At 35.6% G+C, this 20,937-nt stretch overlaps 1 protein-coding gene across 1 annotated transcript; it reads left to right on the forward strand.

The window, feature by feature from the left end:
* The first annotated feature begins 451 nt into the window (after nucleotides 1-451).
* On the forward strand, nucleotides 452-12,269 carry LOC128985366 (uncharacterized). The gene is made up of 2 exons (XM_054404796.1): nucleotides 452-1,020; nucleotides 9,726-12,269. The coding sequence occupies exons 1-2, from the start codon at nucleotides 558-560 to the stop codon at nucleotides 9,833-9,835; spliced, it is 573 nt and encodes a 190-aa protein (XP_054260771.1). The 5' UTR covers nucleotides 452-557; the 3' UTR covers nucleotides 9,836-12,269.
* Nucleotides 12,270-20,937: the final 8,668 nt, after the last annotated feature.

Below are 20,937 nucleotides of genomic sequence, written 5' to 3' on the forward strand. Positions count from 1 at the left end.
ACGCTTGCGCGTTGTTGAAATTTGCAACATTTGTTATAGTTTGTTACCACAGAAAATTGTGTATGCTTATTGCGTCTCTTAATTTTAATTGGTCGTTGATGAAATTTTTCACAATTATAGCAACATACCATTTTAAATTAAAATTCAGAAACCATGAGTCGCTCATGTACGTAAGACAAAACACTAAACAGGTTTCTGATGAAGAACATAAGTGATTTGTACGCACCAAAACAAACCAAAACATCCAGAAAAGTACTTGGTTTATTTACACTATTTGTAACCGTCTAAGGCCGCGCGAAGGACGCCGTTTGTGCGTGTCCGCCAATCAGACGCCAGTGTAGCAGACGACGCTAGTGACGCACACGCTGATTGGCTGACAGCGCGCGAGGGGAAGGAGGAGTGTGGTGGGAGCGACGAAACTTTCCAATCCTTTCAAACTGTAACCGTCGCCGGCGTCGTCAGTCAGTTCAGAGTGAAACGTGTGTTCGTGCAGAGAACATCTCTTCTGTTCCTGTGACTGTTAGTTTACGTTGTAACGTGTAACGTATCTCAGTGTAATGGTCATGGCCGGTGGACAGATCTGTCTTCTCGTACCCAACGTTCCGACGAACCTCGTTGACAAGATCTGTCCGACACGACGTTCCACGGGGACGATACCTGTCCCTAGGTGTCTCTTCGGACGTCCAGATCCCGCGGAGAACAAACGTCTCTTCGAGGAGTTCCTGCAGAAGGAGAGAGAGAGGGCGAAGAAGCGATGGGGAGTCGACCTAGACGACTTGGAAGCCGCGATAGAGAAGGCCGCAAAGAAGCAAAGGCCTGAAATTTTAATTCCTGAAGAATCAAGAATACCTGAAGTTCCTGCTGACGTTGAAGACAGGCTTTCTCCTTCAGGGATTGAGGAGAAGACGTCGTGTCCCGAGGCACCCTTCAAGAGGTCCACGATCTGCAGGAAACCTTGCGCAAACTTCCAGAAGAGAGTGAGAGCCGCCGGGAACCTCAAGAGACAAACCCACCTTACAGGTATGTTGACTATACTCTATCTAAATATACCAAGATACATACAGCTTCTCGAAAATTTTAACATTTTAATCTTGAACTTAAAAATATGGTTCAGGTTCAGTTCTATTGGAATTGTAAGTTGATGCGAAATTATATATTTACGCAACATGAGTATAATTATAAAATTCTACTATACTTCTTGTGTAGCCTACTATTTTGTTACTTACAGACTTCTTTGTTCTTAAATTTCTTGCAAAGATTACAGTTTTTTTTTCCAAAATTTTAGTGTTTTAAAACTAAAGTATTTATGGTAAGTTAATTTGGTACCTAATTTAAGAAATATTTATGCATGACTAAATAATTCATTAGGTATAGGCCTATACACCTACTGTATACGTTTTCGTATTCTAGTACACAACAACCTTTTTCCTTTGTAAACATTTTTAATTAGGCTATACGTGGTCGGCAAAATCCGCGTACCTAGGTTTGCTGCTACAGGAAACTATTTAAGAATGTTTTTATTAAAATATTAATAGCTTAGAATACAGTAAAATAAATAATTCCGCCAAGTTTGATCAAAATAAATCCATTACCAAGCTAACTACAACATTTTACAATATTCTCCATAAGAATAACACGGGAATTTTAAATGGACTTTTTTTCTCCGTAACCAATAACCGTATAAAAACACTTTGATAGATATATTATAGGCTATATATAAAATTTTGAACAAATAGTGTTTTTGGCGTCTGGGGACATCAAAAAGAAAAAAATATATCGGTTCCGGGCCTAGGTCTTACCATGAGACCTACGATAATAGCTATTTTCCTTGGGAAATTCGCAGAAAGAACGCGGTGAATTGAGGGTCGATACGATATAAAACACGCTTCCATACAGGAAACTAATTATTATTATTTGTTATGGGGGTTTAATTGAATTAATATGGTATTTTTTACAAATAGGAAGTGCAATATAGCGCATTTTGTTAATTTAAATCCCATTAAAAAGATTTTCAAAAAGGAAAGTCCATCAGAGTGTTATTACTCTAATCACATATTTAGAATTTAACGTTTACTCTGATCACTTACTAACTTTAGTCGGCGAAGAAGAGACAACCAATATGGAATTTAAAAAGCATTGCAAAATATATTGTTTGAAAAAAATACGAGCACGAATTAATTTATTAGAAGTCGACTCTTATCGTATCTTATCGTCTCTTTATCTCTCTTTATCGCTTCTGTTGGAAATCCAGGAATTTAGACATTTATTTTTGTCCGTGCAGTATCAGATTGATTTGATCTTTGACTTTTATTTTATCTAAATACCAGTTGTATTTATCTTGCATAATAATGGCATCGGGCCTCTATAGTTTCACTCTTCCGCACATCTAACGCAATCAGCCACCAAGGTATAATAGAATGTTACGTTTCAACCATTATCTCTGATATTCGACAGTCTCTGATGGCCATCGCTGTCAAAATTCGTTCTCCGAGATTTTACCTCTGTTCTTACCCTTTGCTCGAGATAGATAGCCTATGTTTTAAAATTCGTGTGCAGCCGTGTACTTCTAATGTATTTTAACAACGGCGCAAGAAATGCCATTCGGCGACAAAATGCAATTCTGTAGTGGCCTATCATCTGTATGGTACAGCGCAAGGAAGGCGCGAGACGTAGCGTAGGAGACAGGTTCCAACATGCACACAGCACACTGCAGACGGCGGCCTTGAGGCCAATTCCAGTAGCTGGCCCAGTGTTGTGTGGGTTAGTTGATTATCTCAGCTCTTTTTGTGATGCGCGGACAGTGGGCCGCGTGGCGTGGGCTCGGATCCATTTTGACTCCATTTTTGGGTCGCAGGTCTGTGGATGCCGCCCGCGCGCTCGACCGTAGGGTGAGGTGCAGCTGCCCGACATTTCTCCGAAGATTGCGTCATATTGTGGGGGTTTTTCCTGTAATCATAGATATTGGTTTTTTTTTAGGTGTATCGTTCAACTTTCGATCACGTATGATATTTCTTGTTTTGTTGTACAACTTAATAGTGACAACCCCGTGTTTGTGAACAAAACCAGTGATGTCTTGGGTTTGGATTGAATTTGAGTAATGTGCCGGTTATAACGTGGTTAAAACCTGTTACGTACTATTAATAACCAACCACTAATCATTTCAGTAAACTAGAAAAGTACTTCCTAACTAACTTGTTACGGCTCAAGTCCCTAATGAAATGTTAAACTATATAAGTATCTTCCCTTTGTTTCACAAAAAATCACAATCCCTTTGCTGGCTTTGCTTTGATCAGTGAGCAGTTTGATTGTAAGCATGGCAACTCTACACTGAACTTTTGACGGATACAAGTTATTTTGTTAATTTGACATCCGTTCAATTGTTTAACCCTTTTAGTCACTCAATGGAATTATATCACGATGGCTATTTCTACCCCTATTTAACATAGGTACTACATTAAAAGCCACCGCCACCACCTCACAACTTCTGAGTCCCAATATTTCAAGGTCTATTTCATTTACAACTCTTCCGCCCGGTGTGAATAGTTTTTGAGTGGCCGAGGCGCCCGGGATAAGTGGCTTCTCGAGTAGTGTTCGTGATTTATGTCTGACTGTCTACGCGTGCCACTCTGCCACTCCTAGACAGACAGCTTTGTCTACAACTCTAGACTAAAACTGTCTGCTTCTAGTCCAACAGATAATCTGATAAACACGGAAAACGAAGTTCAGGTCGCTCCCAGTTATCTAAACACGCATTTTCTTCGCAGCTATCTTTAGAGGTTGACAAAGTGCTACGACGGACATTTAGCTTACTACAACTGCTGAGGTTGGCGACGTTGTCGTGTTTTTAAAGACGACCGGAAATGCCGAGTCTTCTTTTGTCGTGGTTGATAAATTATCCTGAATATAGACTTTTCAGGCTCTACCCTAAGTTAGAAAATAACCCCTGTAAGTCAGATAAACTAAAACTAACAACATTGTCCAGTCAGGACTGCCATACATCACCGGTTTTGCTACGAATTCCTCGATAAAGACTATTTTATTAGGACAAGAACTCTCATTTCTTCTTTTAAGAGTGTAAATTTGAAAATGTGAATTATGATAGATAATGCTATGATACACATCAAATGCGTGGAAATCATTTCTGCATTTATTTGTGTTTGTGGATCGTCGAAGATGTTTTCGTTCTGTCCAAATGTGGCATCCTCTGCACACTCGTCAAGCTCCTAGTTACCAACACAGGAGAACGAAACTATAGATTTATTTTGAGTGCGCAACTACATTTCCATTAGCTTGTCCCTCACCAACTAGTTTCACCTATGAACTTGCATTCATAAAACGTCCATGATCTCCAACAAGCAATGCGATATTCTTGAGACAAGAACTCGTCTCGCATGCCAACCGGTATTCCCCGTAGTTTGACGTTGATGAGTCTTCTTGAGATTTGATTGCCAACGGTCCAGCATCACAGCAGCTGTATCAGTTACCGTTGTGTTCATTACCGGATCTGGTGACGGTGACTCATAGGTACATGAAGGGTGCCTCCCCTGCTGCACCCTGGGAACATAGCCTGGTCCATGCACGATGACCTGCGTTTATTGTTGTTGACCTACTCTCGTCACTCACAACTCGCCACTCTAACTTTTACGAGAGCTGCCCTTTAAGCTTTTACCCTTCACAGTCCCACGGTCACTTTCACACAGCTGGAGAGTGTCCAGGGTCACATGGTTTATAACGATAGCTGTTGCAGTTTTATGAGCGATAAACTTTGATATTTCTTTTATAACTGGTATGCAAGCAAGATTAAACAATGATGACGTTGGTCAATAACTACCATAGCATCCTAAATTACGTTTCGCACTCGATAATCCGACACTTTGTAATCGGACGGTACTCTAAATTTTAAAATTATTCATGCATTCAAGAAACATTTTACTTGTAAAATAATGTATGCTACCTAATATGATAAATTTATTATGAACCCCTAACAGTTAGAGTGGTAGTATGGCACATAATTAACTTAATTTTACAAATAATCTTTGGATCACCAAGTCTGTAACTATGTATTGTGTGGGGTCTTTGAATTATTTGTCAACCTAAAAGCCAAAACGTCATAAGAACTTATTCAGAAATATATAAACATGCAAGAAATGTATTTTTTACTGCACAACCATTTGTCACGAAGAATCGATTCACTAACTTCATCTCATCCCAGTGCTGTACCAGCTGTCTCGCAATCGCTTGTCATATCCGTATCTGTGTGTGTGTGTGTGTGTGCCCAAGACACGCCTTCGCCTTGGTTGGTGTGGGAATCTCTCCTATCCCACGATGATGTACGGGTTGTGTGTTGTGTTGTGGGTATGTTGGTATTGTGCATTGCGCCACGACGTGCCGCACTTGCGCGCTTGCCGCTTGACCCAATACTTGTTGCACAACCAAACCTTGAGAAAGCGGAGTTCGAGTTCGCGCGCAAACGTCTCCGCCTTTCACCCACTTCCCGCCATTTCTCTGCCTCGCGATTCCGGGTCTGCATATCGCCTGTCGCGGATCAAGTAGGTACACAATAAATTCAGATTTTTATCTATCGCCTTTTCGTGATTATTACCTGTGATATCACCACATTAACCTTTTGTTAGCAAATATAGATGTATTGTCATTTTATGATAACTTGAAAAATCAAACCTTGCTAACTCAATTTCATCGTTGCAATACTGACACTGTTCATTGATGAGTCATGAGAAGTAGTTTTGACGTAGGCCTATTGTTAAAATAATCAGGCTCTTAAAATTTTTAAGAGCTATACAATTTCAAAATAATTTCAATTCAGTTTGCTACATGATCATTAGCAAAACTCTATCCACTACTTCTAGAACAATGAACTAGGTCAGTTACCGGCTGTTGGCTGTTACTTGTTATTCCTAATACAGAAACCGAAAGTACGTTAGAACAGCTGATCCCCCCTCTCACCTCTCACCCCTCGTATGACAGCTAACGGTCGTTCCCAGGGGGTGGGGTGGGTGCTCCAACGTTCGTCCCTTTAACCTAATCAATTTAAGTCGACAATGCAGCAAATGGATAAGCCCAGTGTTGGACATCTGTTCCATAATAGGATGAAATATCGGTGTTTTAGTACATAGGGGGTGTGTTGTATACGAAACTGTTGTGTACCGGTGTACCATTGATGTTGAATGCAGCAAGTAGATTTCTCATCATTTCTCATTTTTGTCCAATGTGAAGTTTATTTTGGGCAACGCTCGAGTGTGTTTATGTCAACTATAGGTTGGTTAACTTTTAAAGGAGAAATATGGTTTTAAAAAGCCCAGCGTGTTTAAATAGTTTTAGATTTGAAAGGATTCTCTCTTGTAATTATCAAAGAATGAAGCACACACATAATACTGTTCAAGCTTTAAACATTTAGTTAAACTTAGCATTATCAAACCTGAACACTTACATCACTTACACAACCCTAAATTAAATTTCAGGTTTACACAAACCTGAAACTTCAAGCTTTAAACATTTAGTTAAACTTAGCATCATCAAACCTGAAACACTCATCACAACGTACTTCCAAATTTTACTACTAGATAAGAAGTCTATTTGTAAAGTCAATGGTCCTATTAAAAACATATAAATTCGACGTCTGTTAAATTAAATTTTAGAAGAATACGAACTGGGGTTGAACACAAACTTCTCCTCCGCCAGTTGATATACAGTAGAAACTTTCCGCTCTTCCAGGAAGTCCAGGTATTCCCGGTGACGTCACACGCGCCAACCACGTGTTCCCAGTTGATGCAATGGCGATATCCAGTTGTCCTATATCGCGTACTCGTCACTCGTAGTATGTAGGCCAGCGTAGTAGCGCGTAGTCCCGCGGCCTTGAATCTCCCGCCAACCAGTGCCGGTTCTATTTCTGGAGGTAAAAAACAGTTAGGCGACTCAATGGTGAGGAATGTTTACCGCCAAATGGTTATGCAAGGCCGCGACAGTGGAGGGGCAACTCCCGCCAAAAGTGAACCTTGAGACCACGTGGTGTGCAAGGCTGTTTACATTGTCAATTAGCACCAGTCTGTAGTACGTTGGCGCCACAGTTGTAAATGTGCTGATTAGCATTGGCGAGGTTACACGTTGTAAATGTTTGCATACGTTAAAACGAATACATAGTGGAAATACGAACATTGGTTGTACAGTACTCACTGTTGGTAAAGTAACTAGAATACGAGGACACATTTCATTCGCAAACTGTAAATACAGTGCGTAGATGTAGAATAAAAATTAACATTAACTTTCGTTGTAAAATAAACGAAGAAGAGGGTTTTACACACTCTCTACGTAATGAGGGCTATTTCAACCACGTTTTATTTGAATTGTAAAATATGTCTATAGCTTGTCCTATACAATTTACATATGGAATGGCCACTTCAGCATCCAAAAGCCAACGGTTTTAATCCTTAGGTTCAATACAAATTATTTTAAATTACTTCTCTCGATGTATTTGATTTTTGAACCGCCAAACTAATTGTTTTAACTTAGTTCTCTGACATCGTGATTCAAGAGTGGATGGTAACCTGAACAATCGAGACGGTTTAGAGTGAATGGAATGTTCTACTTGATATCAGACTTATAGCTAGTGTTGTTATCACAATGTCAAGGCTACACACGAGATAACAGCTGAAGCAGACAACCAGCTTAACCATGGTGAACTACAGAGATTAGGCTGTTTTTACTATAGTCTGGACCGGTTATTATGTAATTTATCTAAGCTTGCAACGCGAGTGAGGTGATATGGCAACTGGTCATTAAATCATTTTAACTAATTTTAAAAATGAAACATACCAAATAGTAGCATAAAAATATGATTCCAGTTAACATTTCCCCCCACTTGGCTTCGTTTGAACCAAATCGTAATGATCTCTAAATGTAAACACACATTACACAATAATAAATACATTTAAATATGTTTAACAATGCCTAAAATTGCGTTAAAATGCACGTTACACAGAGACGAAACAACTTGGTAATTCAGATCCACTCACTTTTGTAATGATACATAATGTCTACCACATGTCAGATAGCAACATTAAAATTTCAAAGTCAATGACTCGATTTGTTAACAGATTGTTTGGTTTGTGTTAAACCGCACTTCAGAGGGGAAAGGTACGATTTAATTTGTTACGTAATTGATTACGAACGATTACATGATTACAGAACATCTGAATCGCTGGTTTCGAAAACTGTAATGATCACCTGGTACTTAATTTTGTATTTGCTCAACAGTTTACCTCGTAATTCAAACTCTACATCTAATCAACAGCAGTTAAGTAGTGTTATATATGTGGTATAATAATAGTAGTACACACACACGTGTCTCGTCAGTACACCAACCACTTGTTTTGGCGCCAATTCTTTCCAGACAAGCGGTAAATATTTATTTCCATTATCGTTTTCCGCACAAACATTTCTACCAGAGACCTTGCACTATATGCATGTTATTTTTAGATATCGCTTATTGAGCACCGGTAGTAAAAAATTAAAATTGTGTTATGATAAAGTCAAATTAATGATTTGTTGAGAAAGGTTGTAAAACAAAACTACTTGTACTATAGCAATTACCGCATTTGATTATCATATTTGTATTTTGCGTTCAATGTTCACCTTTAGATTATCCTAACCAACGAAGTAGCAGTTTGGTTTGAGTGGTTGCTAGCGCCCTTGTCAGCATTGCTTAATCAATCGAAAAAACCCCTGAAAAAATCACTTTCTGATCCTCATTTCCGTGTCACTATGACATCATGATACTTTCTAACAACAGGTCTTCGTAGAAAGTGGTCCCCTTTTGGACCGTTCCTTTCGAAATGAAAAAATATGTCAAAATTGATCCCTGGATGTCGAAGTAGAGAGGTCTCGTCTACAATTAGAAGTTCATATTAATCCCAGGATGCACACATTAGTAAAAAAATGATTAGCCTATTTAATATTTTAACATTTATTAAACTGGAAAATAAATAAGAGAAAAATGGTAAACATCAAATCCCATAATCCATATACAGTACTGGAAATAAATATGAGTAGAATACCTACTTCATGGTAGTGTAACGTCTAAGAACATAATGTTTTCCCAAATGCAATATTCACATCAATAATTATAATTCCAATCCAAGGCTAGTAAATTTAATTTGCAAGACATAATTAATTGAGCCCCGACTAAACGCCGCGGGGGCCGGCGACAAACCAGCCCTGTATGTGACCGCGCCTAGGATATCGCGATAAGCCAAGGGCTCTCCACAGGCGTCTGAAACGAGGTCACAAAACAAGACACCAATCAAAACTGCAATAATTAACTCTATATTCACCCATCCGCCATGTTCAGATCAATGGGCCATGAGGAATCTCGTCATAACGAGATCCAAGATTGGACGATTGATTATTATAATTGGTTCCTTATCTGTTGGCGCAGTCCGTGCAATTTTTATCTATGATTAGTAAAGTCTAAATAAATGCATTTTTAAGATGGCATTTTAATTGCTCCAAATCTGTATTGAGTATGACTTGTGCACACGTCTTTTAAGTACAGTAGGCTAGTTTGGATACATTTTTTTTCTTTTTCTACTGCAGGCATATTTTGTTTTAGGGAGTTAAGTTTTAATCTTAACTTTTAAGTTATTTCCAAATTATTCCTCATATTGTACAAACTTGCATTCAAAGGCTCATATTTTCCTGGTCTGTTTCAGATTTTTGGAGGGCAAGGAAATCCGTCTCTTTCGTCTTCGGCAAAAACAAGAGTCGCACCATCAGCCTTCAGAGTCTCAAAGATCTTCTGGAACCCTCAAAACTGGACTAAAATCTCTAGTCTTCTGCAGAAGCCTCCAACCCTCGTAAACCTTGAATAACATCATCACTATTATACACAAACCATGTGTTGGCTAAGATAAAAATAAGATAACTCAGGGTGATCACTACTGATAAAAACTGTAATATAACAAAAATAAGACTATTCTTGTTATAAATTCTAGTTGTAAGGAAAGTGTTCATAAAAAATATGCTTTACTGCCTTGAAATAATACACAATTTTATTCAAATTGTGTATTATTTTGACGCAAATGTAAATAATACTTAACCTTATAAGAATATTTTACTGTCTGTATATATTTGTTAAAAGACTCCACTATTATTGTAACTTTAACTCTTAACCATGTATTTGTTCCTTTGTAGGTTTTATGATTGGAAAATTTTAAATTGGTGTAGTTAGTGAAAAGATATAACTATGAATTCAGAAGTATTTAACTTTTGTTTTGTTTTTTGTGGTTTTAACATCATTTCGTCTTAGTTAAGATATAAAAATCATATGTACCTCACATTTGTATAAATATACACCTTACCCGAAGTGAGATTGCAGTGGTTCTAGTGATTGTTGCGAATGCAAGCAGTGTTGCCAAATTTCATCAGCCCACCTGCAATCTCCCCTTAGCTAAGGTGTTTTCATCTCTCTCACTTATCCAGGACCCAGGTGTTCCCGAGTTCTCGGTAGACCACATGTCGACTCAGACGCTGACTCAACATGGAGATTTGACAATGACTCAGAATGTTGAGTCAGTACCAAACCTCAGCTGCTTTGTTCAGCCAACAAAATGGTTATTCATAGTTATGAAATGAAATGAAATGAAATGAAATAATATTTTATTTCCCATTAATTATTTACAGACAAGTACATTGTATTTTTTCTTTTCTTAAATATGAAACAGCAAAATATTACTAACTAGATAACAAAACAAAAATTATATACTGTAGAAATAAGTAAATAAAAGTGTAAAGAAAATACATTCTATAAGAAAGGAAAAAGTCTACATAGGCAGGGCCTGTGCGTAGACTCGAGTTGCGAAAAGATTAATTTATATGGGAAGTAAAAAATATATAGGAGAAAAAAAATCGTATAGTTTAAACCTTTTTTTTATTTGTCTTGCTTGAAGCTGAATTTTTAGTGTTCTGGAATAAATTGACGGTAAAAAAAAAAAACTCTTTGTGCAAACAGAGGTAATTTATAATATCTGGTGAAGATTGAAGAGGAGAGGTGGGGTGTAGTGTATTAGTCAGTCAGTGAAATTGGTGTATCAGTGATTGTGTAGGGTCAACGGTCAGGTCCGCCCAACGCGATAACGGCCTCGGTGTCCTCTGTACTCAGACCAACAAGCCACCCCACAACATGCTTCTTAAATAGAGAGAGAGAGGGTGAATTTAGAATGTTGACATTTTGATATCTGTTACACATGTTACGATAAATGATTTGGGTTAAGTGAAAGCAATTCGTATTTGAAAATGATTTGAAAGTTTGTGGAACACTTACACCAACATTTCGAGAAAAGCGCGTATTGTGGGGATGAGTAATTTTTACAAAAATATTATCAAAGTTTTTGTACATGTGAACTAAAATATGCAACGATACATCTGTTCATTTCATGTTTCTGTTTATACCTTTTTTCAAATTCACCTTTTTCCGTCCTAATCTCTCTAGCTGTTCTTTTGTTCAAATTGTAAATTTATTTTTTACAGTTATCTATGTTATACTCCTTTTGCCTATGTTATAGGAATGTAGCATTTCATAACGTTGCTTTCTTACAGTTTAGTAGTACTATACCACAAAATAATATTAACAAAAAAAAAACCTTCTAATACAGTAAACTCTCACTCGTATACTTTTAATAAAAGTGTACATTTGACATTTTACTGTTCTGGAAATCCCAATCAATTACCTAAATTTAAATTAATTTTGACTCAAAAAAGATATTTTACAATAATAATTTCCTCTATTGAGTTATCTGGAGTTTTGGTTCCTTGTGTGTTAACATTTCAGACAAAGTATTTTGTAAACTATTTGTTCTAGAATATTAACTTTATTTTGTATTCGTTCCACTTATATTTTATAGTTCTTTTTTGTTTTAATCTTATACTAAGCACAAAGCCCTTAATATTAAGAATTTCAGTAGTCTATACAAAATAGTTTGTAATATGAAATTTACAATATTTTTTTATTATAAATCACGTATAACTAACAGTTTATATATTTCATCACTCTCGTGCCTTTTAATATTGTACGTAAGTTAGTGAACGTAGTTAGGTACGTACGTACACAGGTTGTACGTACATGTATGTTTATGTACATTGTTTGTGTTCTAGTCTAAGGTCCGATCTCAGTTCACCACAGATTGTGGCCTGTTGTGTGTTTATATGTTCTATCTTGTGTTACTACAATCACAAATAAATGTTCATTACTTTTGAAATTATAGTATTGTGTTATTTTAACGACCTTATATTAAATCTACTATCTCTTCCGACGAATACTAGGTTAATATACAGGGTGTCCCGGAACTCTCTACCAATATTTTAGGGCATTGTTCCTGGGTAATAAACATATCTAAATATCATATTTAAATTGTCCGGAAGTCCTTATTTACTCAGATAGCCGCCATTTTGTTTTTTTCACTTATAATTTTTTTCTGAAGATTGGTTAAACATACGAAGTTGAAACTTTGCACAAACATTTATGACAACTAGACAAAGCTACAAAAAAATTATGACGATTTTTCAAATTCATAAAACAAAATGGCGGCTGTTTAAAATTTTGTTTCTTAAATTACTCGAAAACCGTTGATTTTACAAAAATTTTACAAGAACAACTTTTTTAAGGTAATTTTATTACAAATCGATCGACACCTTAATCTTTATGATCGGACGAGTATTAACTGAGATATGGCAGTTTTAGTGATACGTGACCGCTTTCAGCATGTGCTGCAACTAATATCCGGCGGTCACGTATCACTAAAACTGCCATATCTCAGTTAATACTCGTCCGATCTTAAAGATTAAGGTGTCGATCAATTTGTAATAAAATTGCCTTAAAAAAGTTATTCTTGTAAAATTTTTGTAACATCAACGGTTTTCGAGTAATTTAAGAAACAAAATTTTAAACAGCCGCCATTTTGTTTTATGAATTTGAAAAATCGTCATAATTTTTTTGTAGCTTTGTCTAGTTGTCATAAATGTTTGTGCAAAGTTTCAACTTCGTATGTTTAACCAATCTTCAGAAAAAAATTAATAAGTGAAAAAAACAAAATGGCGGCTATCTGAGTAACTAAGGACTTCCGGACAATTTAAATATGATATTTATATATGTTTCTTACCCAGGAACAATGCCCTAAAATATTGGTAGAGAGTTCCGGGACACCCTGTATACTATGAGATCACTCAGGGTTCGTTCGATTTGAAAATGAAAGATCCGATTTGCTAAGTGCGACATTTTCAATGCATGGATCACAATAATCAATATTATCGAATTAACAAAATTATAAGTTTTGCTTCACTTAACAATATAGCTCTGAAGGAATAAACAAGCCATATTTGTTCTAAAATCATAAAATAAAAAGCAAATTACTCACACCACTTTTCCTTCAACTGGATCATTATTACATGTCTCTGCTCAATATCGTAAAAATTAATAATACAATACAGTAGTAATATAATTTTTTCAACTATTGAAACTATCTAAATAAAGGCTATTAGTTGGAAACATAATTATGTTCATACACACAACCAAGTTAAATGGAACCTTATACAATTAGGTATAATGCATATACGAACAATTAATTAGCCTATGTAATTATTAATTACATACAATTTACTTTATTAATGGAACCCGAAACAATTGCCTCAATCTTCGCTAATAACAGTAGGCCTACGTGAGTATGTCCTCATGGCAAACATTGGACTTAGTACTTTGGTTGTAGAAGCTTACTACCACTACAAGAAAGTGTTACAAACAATTTTACTACAACCAGTCTGTTAGTAATACCAGGTAATAACTGATGTCAAACCAAGTGAAAAAAACCAACTTCAAACATAACAGATAGCCTACTAAGGTACACACAAGGTTTGAATATGACAAACTACTGTGGAAAGTATGTAAAACTAGCACCATTGATGTCTGTAAACTAGTATAGTAATACAGGATAAAAGAAACCACGGAACTTCAGTAGTAGAACTTTCTACAAGGCTTATTCAAAATTACTATTCATGTAAAACTAAGAAGCAAAGAATACCAGTTAGTGTTCATGACATCTACAAAAAATCCCTTGATGATAAGACTTATTTCACAAAATAAGTCGATTTTCGAAAATAATGGACACCTATTGAAATTTCTTTTATTATTTTTAAATAATATTCATAGAAATAGAACAATCTTGAATAAAAAATTCTTAATGACAAGTTTGGACTCCTCTTGTACAGCCACGATTATTTGACCTTCAAAATGATCATTTTATACATTATTGTCCAAAAGCATTGAATACAAAAAGCCATTTAAGAGTCTTCCGTAGTGGAAGCCATGTTGGATTTCTTTCCCATAAGAACAATGTTAGAATTGCATCATTTGTGGACACGTAACGGCATTATTTGTTAAGATATAGCTTTGAAATTTATAATTTGTATTTTTAACATAATAGACTCGTGACTGAGGTTTTTGAATTTCGAAAATCCATTTTCATTTCCTTTCAATAATTAGCTTAATTTTAAGCTAATTAATAATCAATTATTCATTATAAAAATTAAAAATTGTGAAATAAAAAACGTCAATCTCTAGAGGACCGCAATTCCTTAAATTTAACTCCTTATCCACAATTATATGACAATTTGCTGATGAGATATTTGGACCCAAAGTTAACATTGTTCTTATGGGGAAGAAATCCAACATGGCTTCCACTACGGAAGACTCTTAAATGGCTTTTTGTATTCAATGCTTTTGGACAATAATGTATAAAATGATCATTATTATTATTGTTAAATAATATTCATAGAAATAGAACAATCTTGAATAAAAAATCCTTAATGACAAGTTTGGACTCCTCTTGTACAGCCACGATTATTTGACCTTCAAATTGATCATTTAATACATTATTGTCCAAAAGCATTGAATACAAAAAGCCATTTAAGAAACTCTCGCACACATCTGCATCTCGTGGACCTAAAAAGACTTTGATTATCAGATACTGAAGTTCCAGAGTCAAATTCACGGTCTTGACTTCATACCGAAAGTTTAAAATATATTCTAAATTCAATTTTACCATAGATTGAGCATAATGCTTAGTCTATGATTATACCTACTTGTAAAGATTTTCACTATAAGAACCGACTACTATCAGAGAAAAGGCGACTCATGTAAGAAATAAAATGAAATTCTCAGGGTGTCCACATTCTGGAAAGTCAGGGATAGTCATGGAAAGTCATGGAAAAAAATTGTGATCATTGAAAGTCAGGGAAATAGGCAAGAAGTCATGGAAAGTCATGGAAATTTCCAATTATGGATGGATTTTAGGGGACCATTCTGTGTTCTAGTCAGCCGTAACCCGGACTGTTGTAGCATTTTTCAGGATTTTTCACAAATGTTCGACAATTCAATTTATTACAGTTGTATTATTTTATGAGTTTTCGGTTTGTTTTAGTTCATTGTTGTACCTATTGTACTCCATTGTTATCAGTTATTAATATTTCAGTATTTTCTGCAAAATAACATGTCCAGGCAGTATTATTTGTGTGTGTATGTTATATTATAATTTGCGTGTAAAGTTCGTGAGTCATGGAAATCAATGGTAAATGGTCATGGATAGTCATGGAAATCAATGGTAAATGGTCATGGATAGTCATGGAAAGTCATGGAAATTAATGACAAATTTTTTGTGGACACCCTGAATTCTAAAGCTATATGTATTTTTCCGGTTTCCACCTATAACTCGTTGATCGGATTATCGAATGTATCCGACTATCGAGTGTCAGATTATCGATAGTCACCAGCAATATGGTGGTTATATTTATTGTAGTATGCTGAAGTTTCTGTTTGTTCTCTTTGTCCCCGGGTGGGTGGTACGGTTTACTTGTACAGTGTTTGTAACTATACAGCAGCGGTTTGTTTGAATTGATCGCTGTCGTCAGCTGTGCTGTGGACTATGTTGTGTTTAGTTGTTGTGTTTGTTCTCTAAAGGTGTTTGGTGTTTGTATGTTGTCAACAACAGATCCACGTGTTGAAATCTATTTCTATTTGAATCGTTCTGCAGACTTCTTTTTAACTCCACTTATCTCAAAAAATAAATAGGACAGTATTCTCACACAACAATTAGATCTTTCAATGTATTGGAGAACCGCATCCACTCAATGCTTACGACAATTAAAATTACAAGGTCCAAGGACTCCAAGCTCAAGAAAACAACGAAATTCCTCTCGAAATCGTTTGTCGTATAGTCTAAAATTATAATCAACATTTCTTGCTCACATGGTGGTGTATTATTTAATTTATAAAACAAACATCACCAGACTATAACTGTAATAATATATGACCGATTCAAAAGGCAGTTTCATTGCGTCTACCTTGGCAACAACTATTTACATAATGGAAGCATTCAATTAACATTCTAAAACAAAGTGTGTTGACAATAAGAGAAAGAGATACATTGCAGAGACTTTCTCTTATCCACAGATGGACCACATCGGGGCTATAACTACAACAGCTGTAACTGAACTTCGAACCAAAATCGGGCAAGCATGAATTTGACAACATTTGCATACCTTCGCTATACACGAGTATGTACTAGGTAACTTTTTGAAATTTAAAAATAAAACCTCAACATAGGCTATAATAAAGTTTTGGAAGCAATCCACCTTTACCGAGTTCACAATCCTTGCTGTACACATCCCTTCAAAGTTCAATAATGTGATGCACAATGAGTGGGTATGTTGAGCTAAATATATAATCAACGGTAGAGTAGAAAAGAGTAAGACAACCTGTGTAGCTTTACTGGCCCAGAGCTGCTGTAATTTAGTCAGAACCATTGGTTAAAATTTACTCTACCAGTACTTGGCTAAATAGTTGTTACATACTTGAGGATTAGAAGACCCTTTCTCGAAACTAATAATATTATCCAATTCATGATTCGTTCTAACATCTACACCCATTGCTTCCCATATTGGTTCTGTCCGCTGTCCCACACCAGGAGGGTATTTGGCGGTGTAGCGGTGTGGCAGGCGGTCTCTTTGATGTGTGACGCCCGCCCCGTCCTAGCATCTCAAGTAGGACCTGCCTAGCCTAGCTGCATCTCGACACTATAATAATAAGAACGTGCCAGAAATATCCACTAGACGTTACATCAAAGGAACCGCTTGCAGGGAGATTTCTGATTGATTTTTTGCTGTATTTGATAGTTCGTGTAAATTTAAAGGATTGCATACTTATACTTATATACTTATATTTATACTTTTTGTTCTGTAGTTATTGACCTAGTAATTGTTTAAGCGTGTTTAAACTATTACATGGGCTATGCAATGCATTATTATATAACTTGTTATAAGTGGGTGATCGGAAATTTCAAACCTACTGAGCTAAAAAGAGTTCTACGCACTCGTACACTCGAATAAATGAAATACACTACATAAATTAACCTAGCAAAATATTGTTAACACGTGAAACAAAAACATTTTATAATTTAATAAACTAAAAATAACCTATCTAAAAATATCAAATGAAAATAGCTATACTGTAACAAAACATTTGTTTTATATTAGCTTTACTCAAGCAAATAGACAAATAGACTATTCAGACAAAAAAAATTATTTATTTTAAAATGTGGGCAAATAATAAAAAATGTTTTTGTAATCAATTTAAGATATGCAAAAAGCAAATACGGTAGGGAACCAATACCGATAACGAAAATAATATACAGTATTGAAGTAAGTTGTTTGAATATAAAAAAAGTAATGGAATCACAAATATTAAATAAAGCATTTTGTGCAACTAGTGAGCAAAGTGAGCAATTGCCTCAATCGAGAGAAATCCTAACACGAGCCGTAGGCGAGTACTGTACATTCAATGGCACGTGAGTAGGATTTCTCCCGAGTGAGGCGATTGCACTTTGCACTCCAGTTGCACATTATATTTTTCCTACAGTTACCATAAAACAAATAAATTGGTAAAGAAACGTGCCTTCACGTTGCAAATTTGGAGTGAGACAAAGTAATTAGAGTGAGACAATGTTAACATTGTCTCGCTGATGAGCGAATTGGCCACTTCACTTTGCTTTCTCAAATCAGTGAGAGAACATACATTGTTCGGTAACCATAGGAAAATGACTATTTTTCATTCTCTAACTTGGGAAAAGTAATAGTTCTACCCTACAAGGGAGAATATAACACTACATTAATAAGAATATAACTACATTACCTGTTGGGTAATATTTTTTTATTTGTCGCTGCTCTGGGCATTAGTATGCTTGATAGCTTGCTTGGGCCAACAAAGAAAGAGTACAAAGATACAAAGAAAAAGGCCGCGAAACATAAAAGATGCGCTCTAAATATGTAACTGTGTCACATAAGGGGGGGAAAGAAAGGGTGACCTAGGAAGTGACTTGGCCTTCCTGTACACACACACACACGCACACACACGCATCACACGTGGACAGGGGTCATTTTCATCATCACGTGACCAGCAAGCCCTTGTATCTTACACAACTGAGGGCAATCTATCAGTCCCTTCCCCAGTCTTGCACCACAACCCATTGTAAAAGTGCACTGAACCCTTCCATCACAACATTCCCGTCATTTTATACGTCATAAAAAACTGTCTAAACTGTTTCCCAAAACTGGGTCTTCGTTAACGGTGTTATTTTGCGTATAAATTATAATTCGTAAGTAGATAGTAGACAAATTTTTGAACCCCTACAAAAAATGTAAAAATGCCAATGGTGTTAAAATACACAAGAGTTCGGTTAAAATATTTGACCATAGAGTAATGTTCTCCGTCGGTTTGTAATCAGCCACTCACGAAATTCAACTTAATTCCTTCATTGAATTGTAGCCTCAAATGTCTTTGGTCCTATTGTTTTGTTCCCTTGAGAACACAAAAAACATTCATTTCAGCAACCGATATTATATATCTGTAGTGCGATTAAAACAATGCTATTTCGTCACAAGGAACACAAAGATGTAATTTTGTTAAAACATATGCTTTTTGCATTGATACGAATTGATACGAAACTACTCGTAATAGGATTTTAGTTAAAAGAGCATTATTTTACAAATGAAAGCTTCTTTTTAAAATTGCTACATTCAACCTGAATAATTTTACTTTACCATCGTTTGGTCATTAAATATTTACTGAAGTTACGTTTCTATGTATCAACAAGTTGAGTTTGGATAAATGACCATGAGACATATATATTTTTAGAGGTTGATGCTTGAAAAATAATCATAAACCAACGGTTACAGTACATTTCTTCTAATGTTTTGTCAGTGTCGATGTCACTGTCGTTCTGAAGGAAAAAATCACACGCGGTTTACAGAGAAAGTGGTCTAAATCTTTGTGATATGGCGGATATCAAACCATCGACTTCATACATGTAGGCTACGTAGTCTTTCCTAAAAGTCTGTTTGCAGATGCCAAAGGACGTCAATAATGATGTAGTTTTATTTCAACTAAACCGTTGTGAAATAAGTTTATATGAGAAACAAATCGATATATAAAAAATTGTGTTTATTTTCCGAGTTGGTATTAGCAAACACAGAAAAACAAAGAAACAAAATTGTTTTTCTGTGCTCGCTGGTCGGTATGCACAGACAGGTTTGCCATCAAGCATCATCATTCATTTATCGACTATATTGCTCGACCAAAAACATCAATTTAATTTTGATTTGAATTCTTACTTTCGAACACATTTAATTGTTAAAGTTGTATTTCACAAGTTCTAATTAATTATCCTATATATGTTTTGGTCTAAGAACCTACAGTAAAATACCAGCTTTCATTTGGGCTATTGATTATAACAGGTGACAGAAGTAGGCCCCTACCTGAGCACGCTGATGAATCACGAATCAACAATATATAATTATTTTAACACTTATCTGTTATCAATTAAACTTAACTCCATTTTAGCAAATTTCCCATAAAAAGAATAAGCTATTACCGTAGGTATCATGGTAAGATCGGACGTACCTAGCACGCTCCTGGATCGGGTACAACCAAAATTCTAAAAAAATTGAGTTATTTATCATCGAGTGATAGTTAAATGATTTTGCTTGAAAACTCAATAGTAACCGTCGATTTAGACAGGTTTCACCTAGTTATAAGCTACAAAAGCCCTTTACCTTACCCAGATAGAATCATGCCTTGAAAGTTCAAAATGTCTTCAGCTGATTAAAAGGATAATAGATCTATAGTAGGAGAGAGTTTAATGTACCTATGCTGAAAAAACCAAATGCTGTATATCTTAATGAAACTAAACTAAATACATGAACTCCTACGTAATTATAGGCATTCACTGCCTTTCATTCCTGAAACCACTCCAAAACAGATGTCCCAGAAATCATAAACTGTTTTAAGACCTACCCTCTAAGATGCTGTGAATATATGGCTGCCACATGGATTTTATGGCAGTCCAATTTTACTGCTTCCACTGCCATTGAGAATATTAAACTTAAAATATGGGAGGTGTAAAAAGTGATAGACTTAGTCGAGTTTGGTCTTTTTTCCACTATTACTCAGAAGAGTAAGCGTCCCATATCTGTAATAATTTTAAAACGATTACATTATATACTACATTGAAGTAGGCATAAACCCCCAAAACATCTAAAATAATTTGGTTCCGTCTTTGACTTTGTACATGCATTAACTGTTTATATTGATTGTGCTTCACAGGTAAGTTAACATCCAAAAATGCGTAGGTGTTAATATTTTACTTATTTTAAATATATTTATTAATAGATAAGTAGATTATTACTTATCTACATTACTTTAAATGTTGTCTTGTCATTATATTACCGTTTACGTTACGTTTTTTTTAGTAATTGAAATTATGTTTAACGGTTTCGTCAACGAAAATGTTACACTTGGGCGCTTACAATGAGTATATCCCTATC

The sequence above is a fragment of the Macrosteles quadrilineatus genome, unplaced genomic scaffold (assembly GCF_028750875.1).
Source record: "Macrosteles quadrilineatus isolate MER2022 unplaced genomic scaffold, UCM_ALF_1.0 Scaffold_2__2_contigs__length_208266976, whole genome shotgun sequence".
Taxonomy (NCBI): domain Eukaryota; kingdom Metazoa; phylum Arthropoda; class Insecta; order Hemiptera; family Cicadellidae; genus Macrosteles; species Macrosteles quadrilineatus.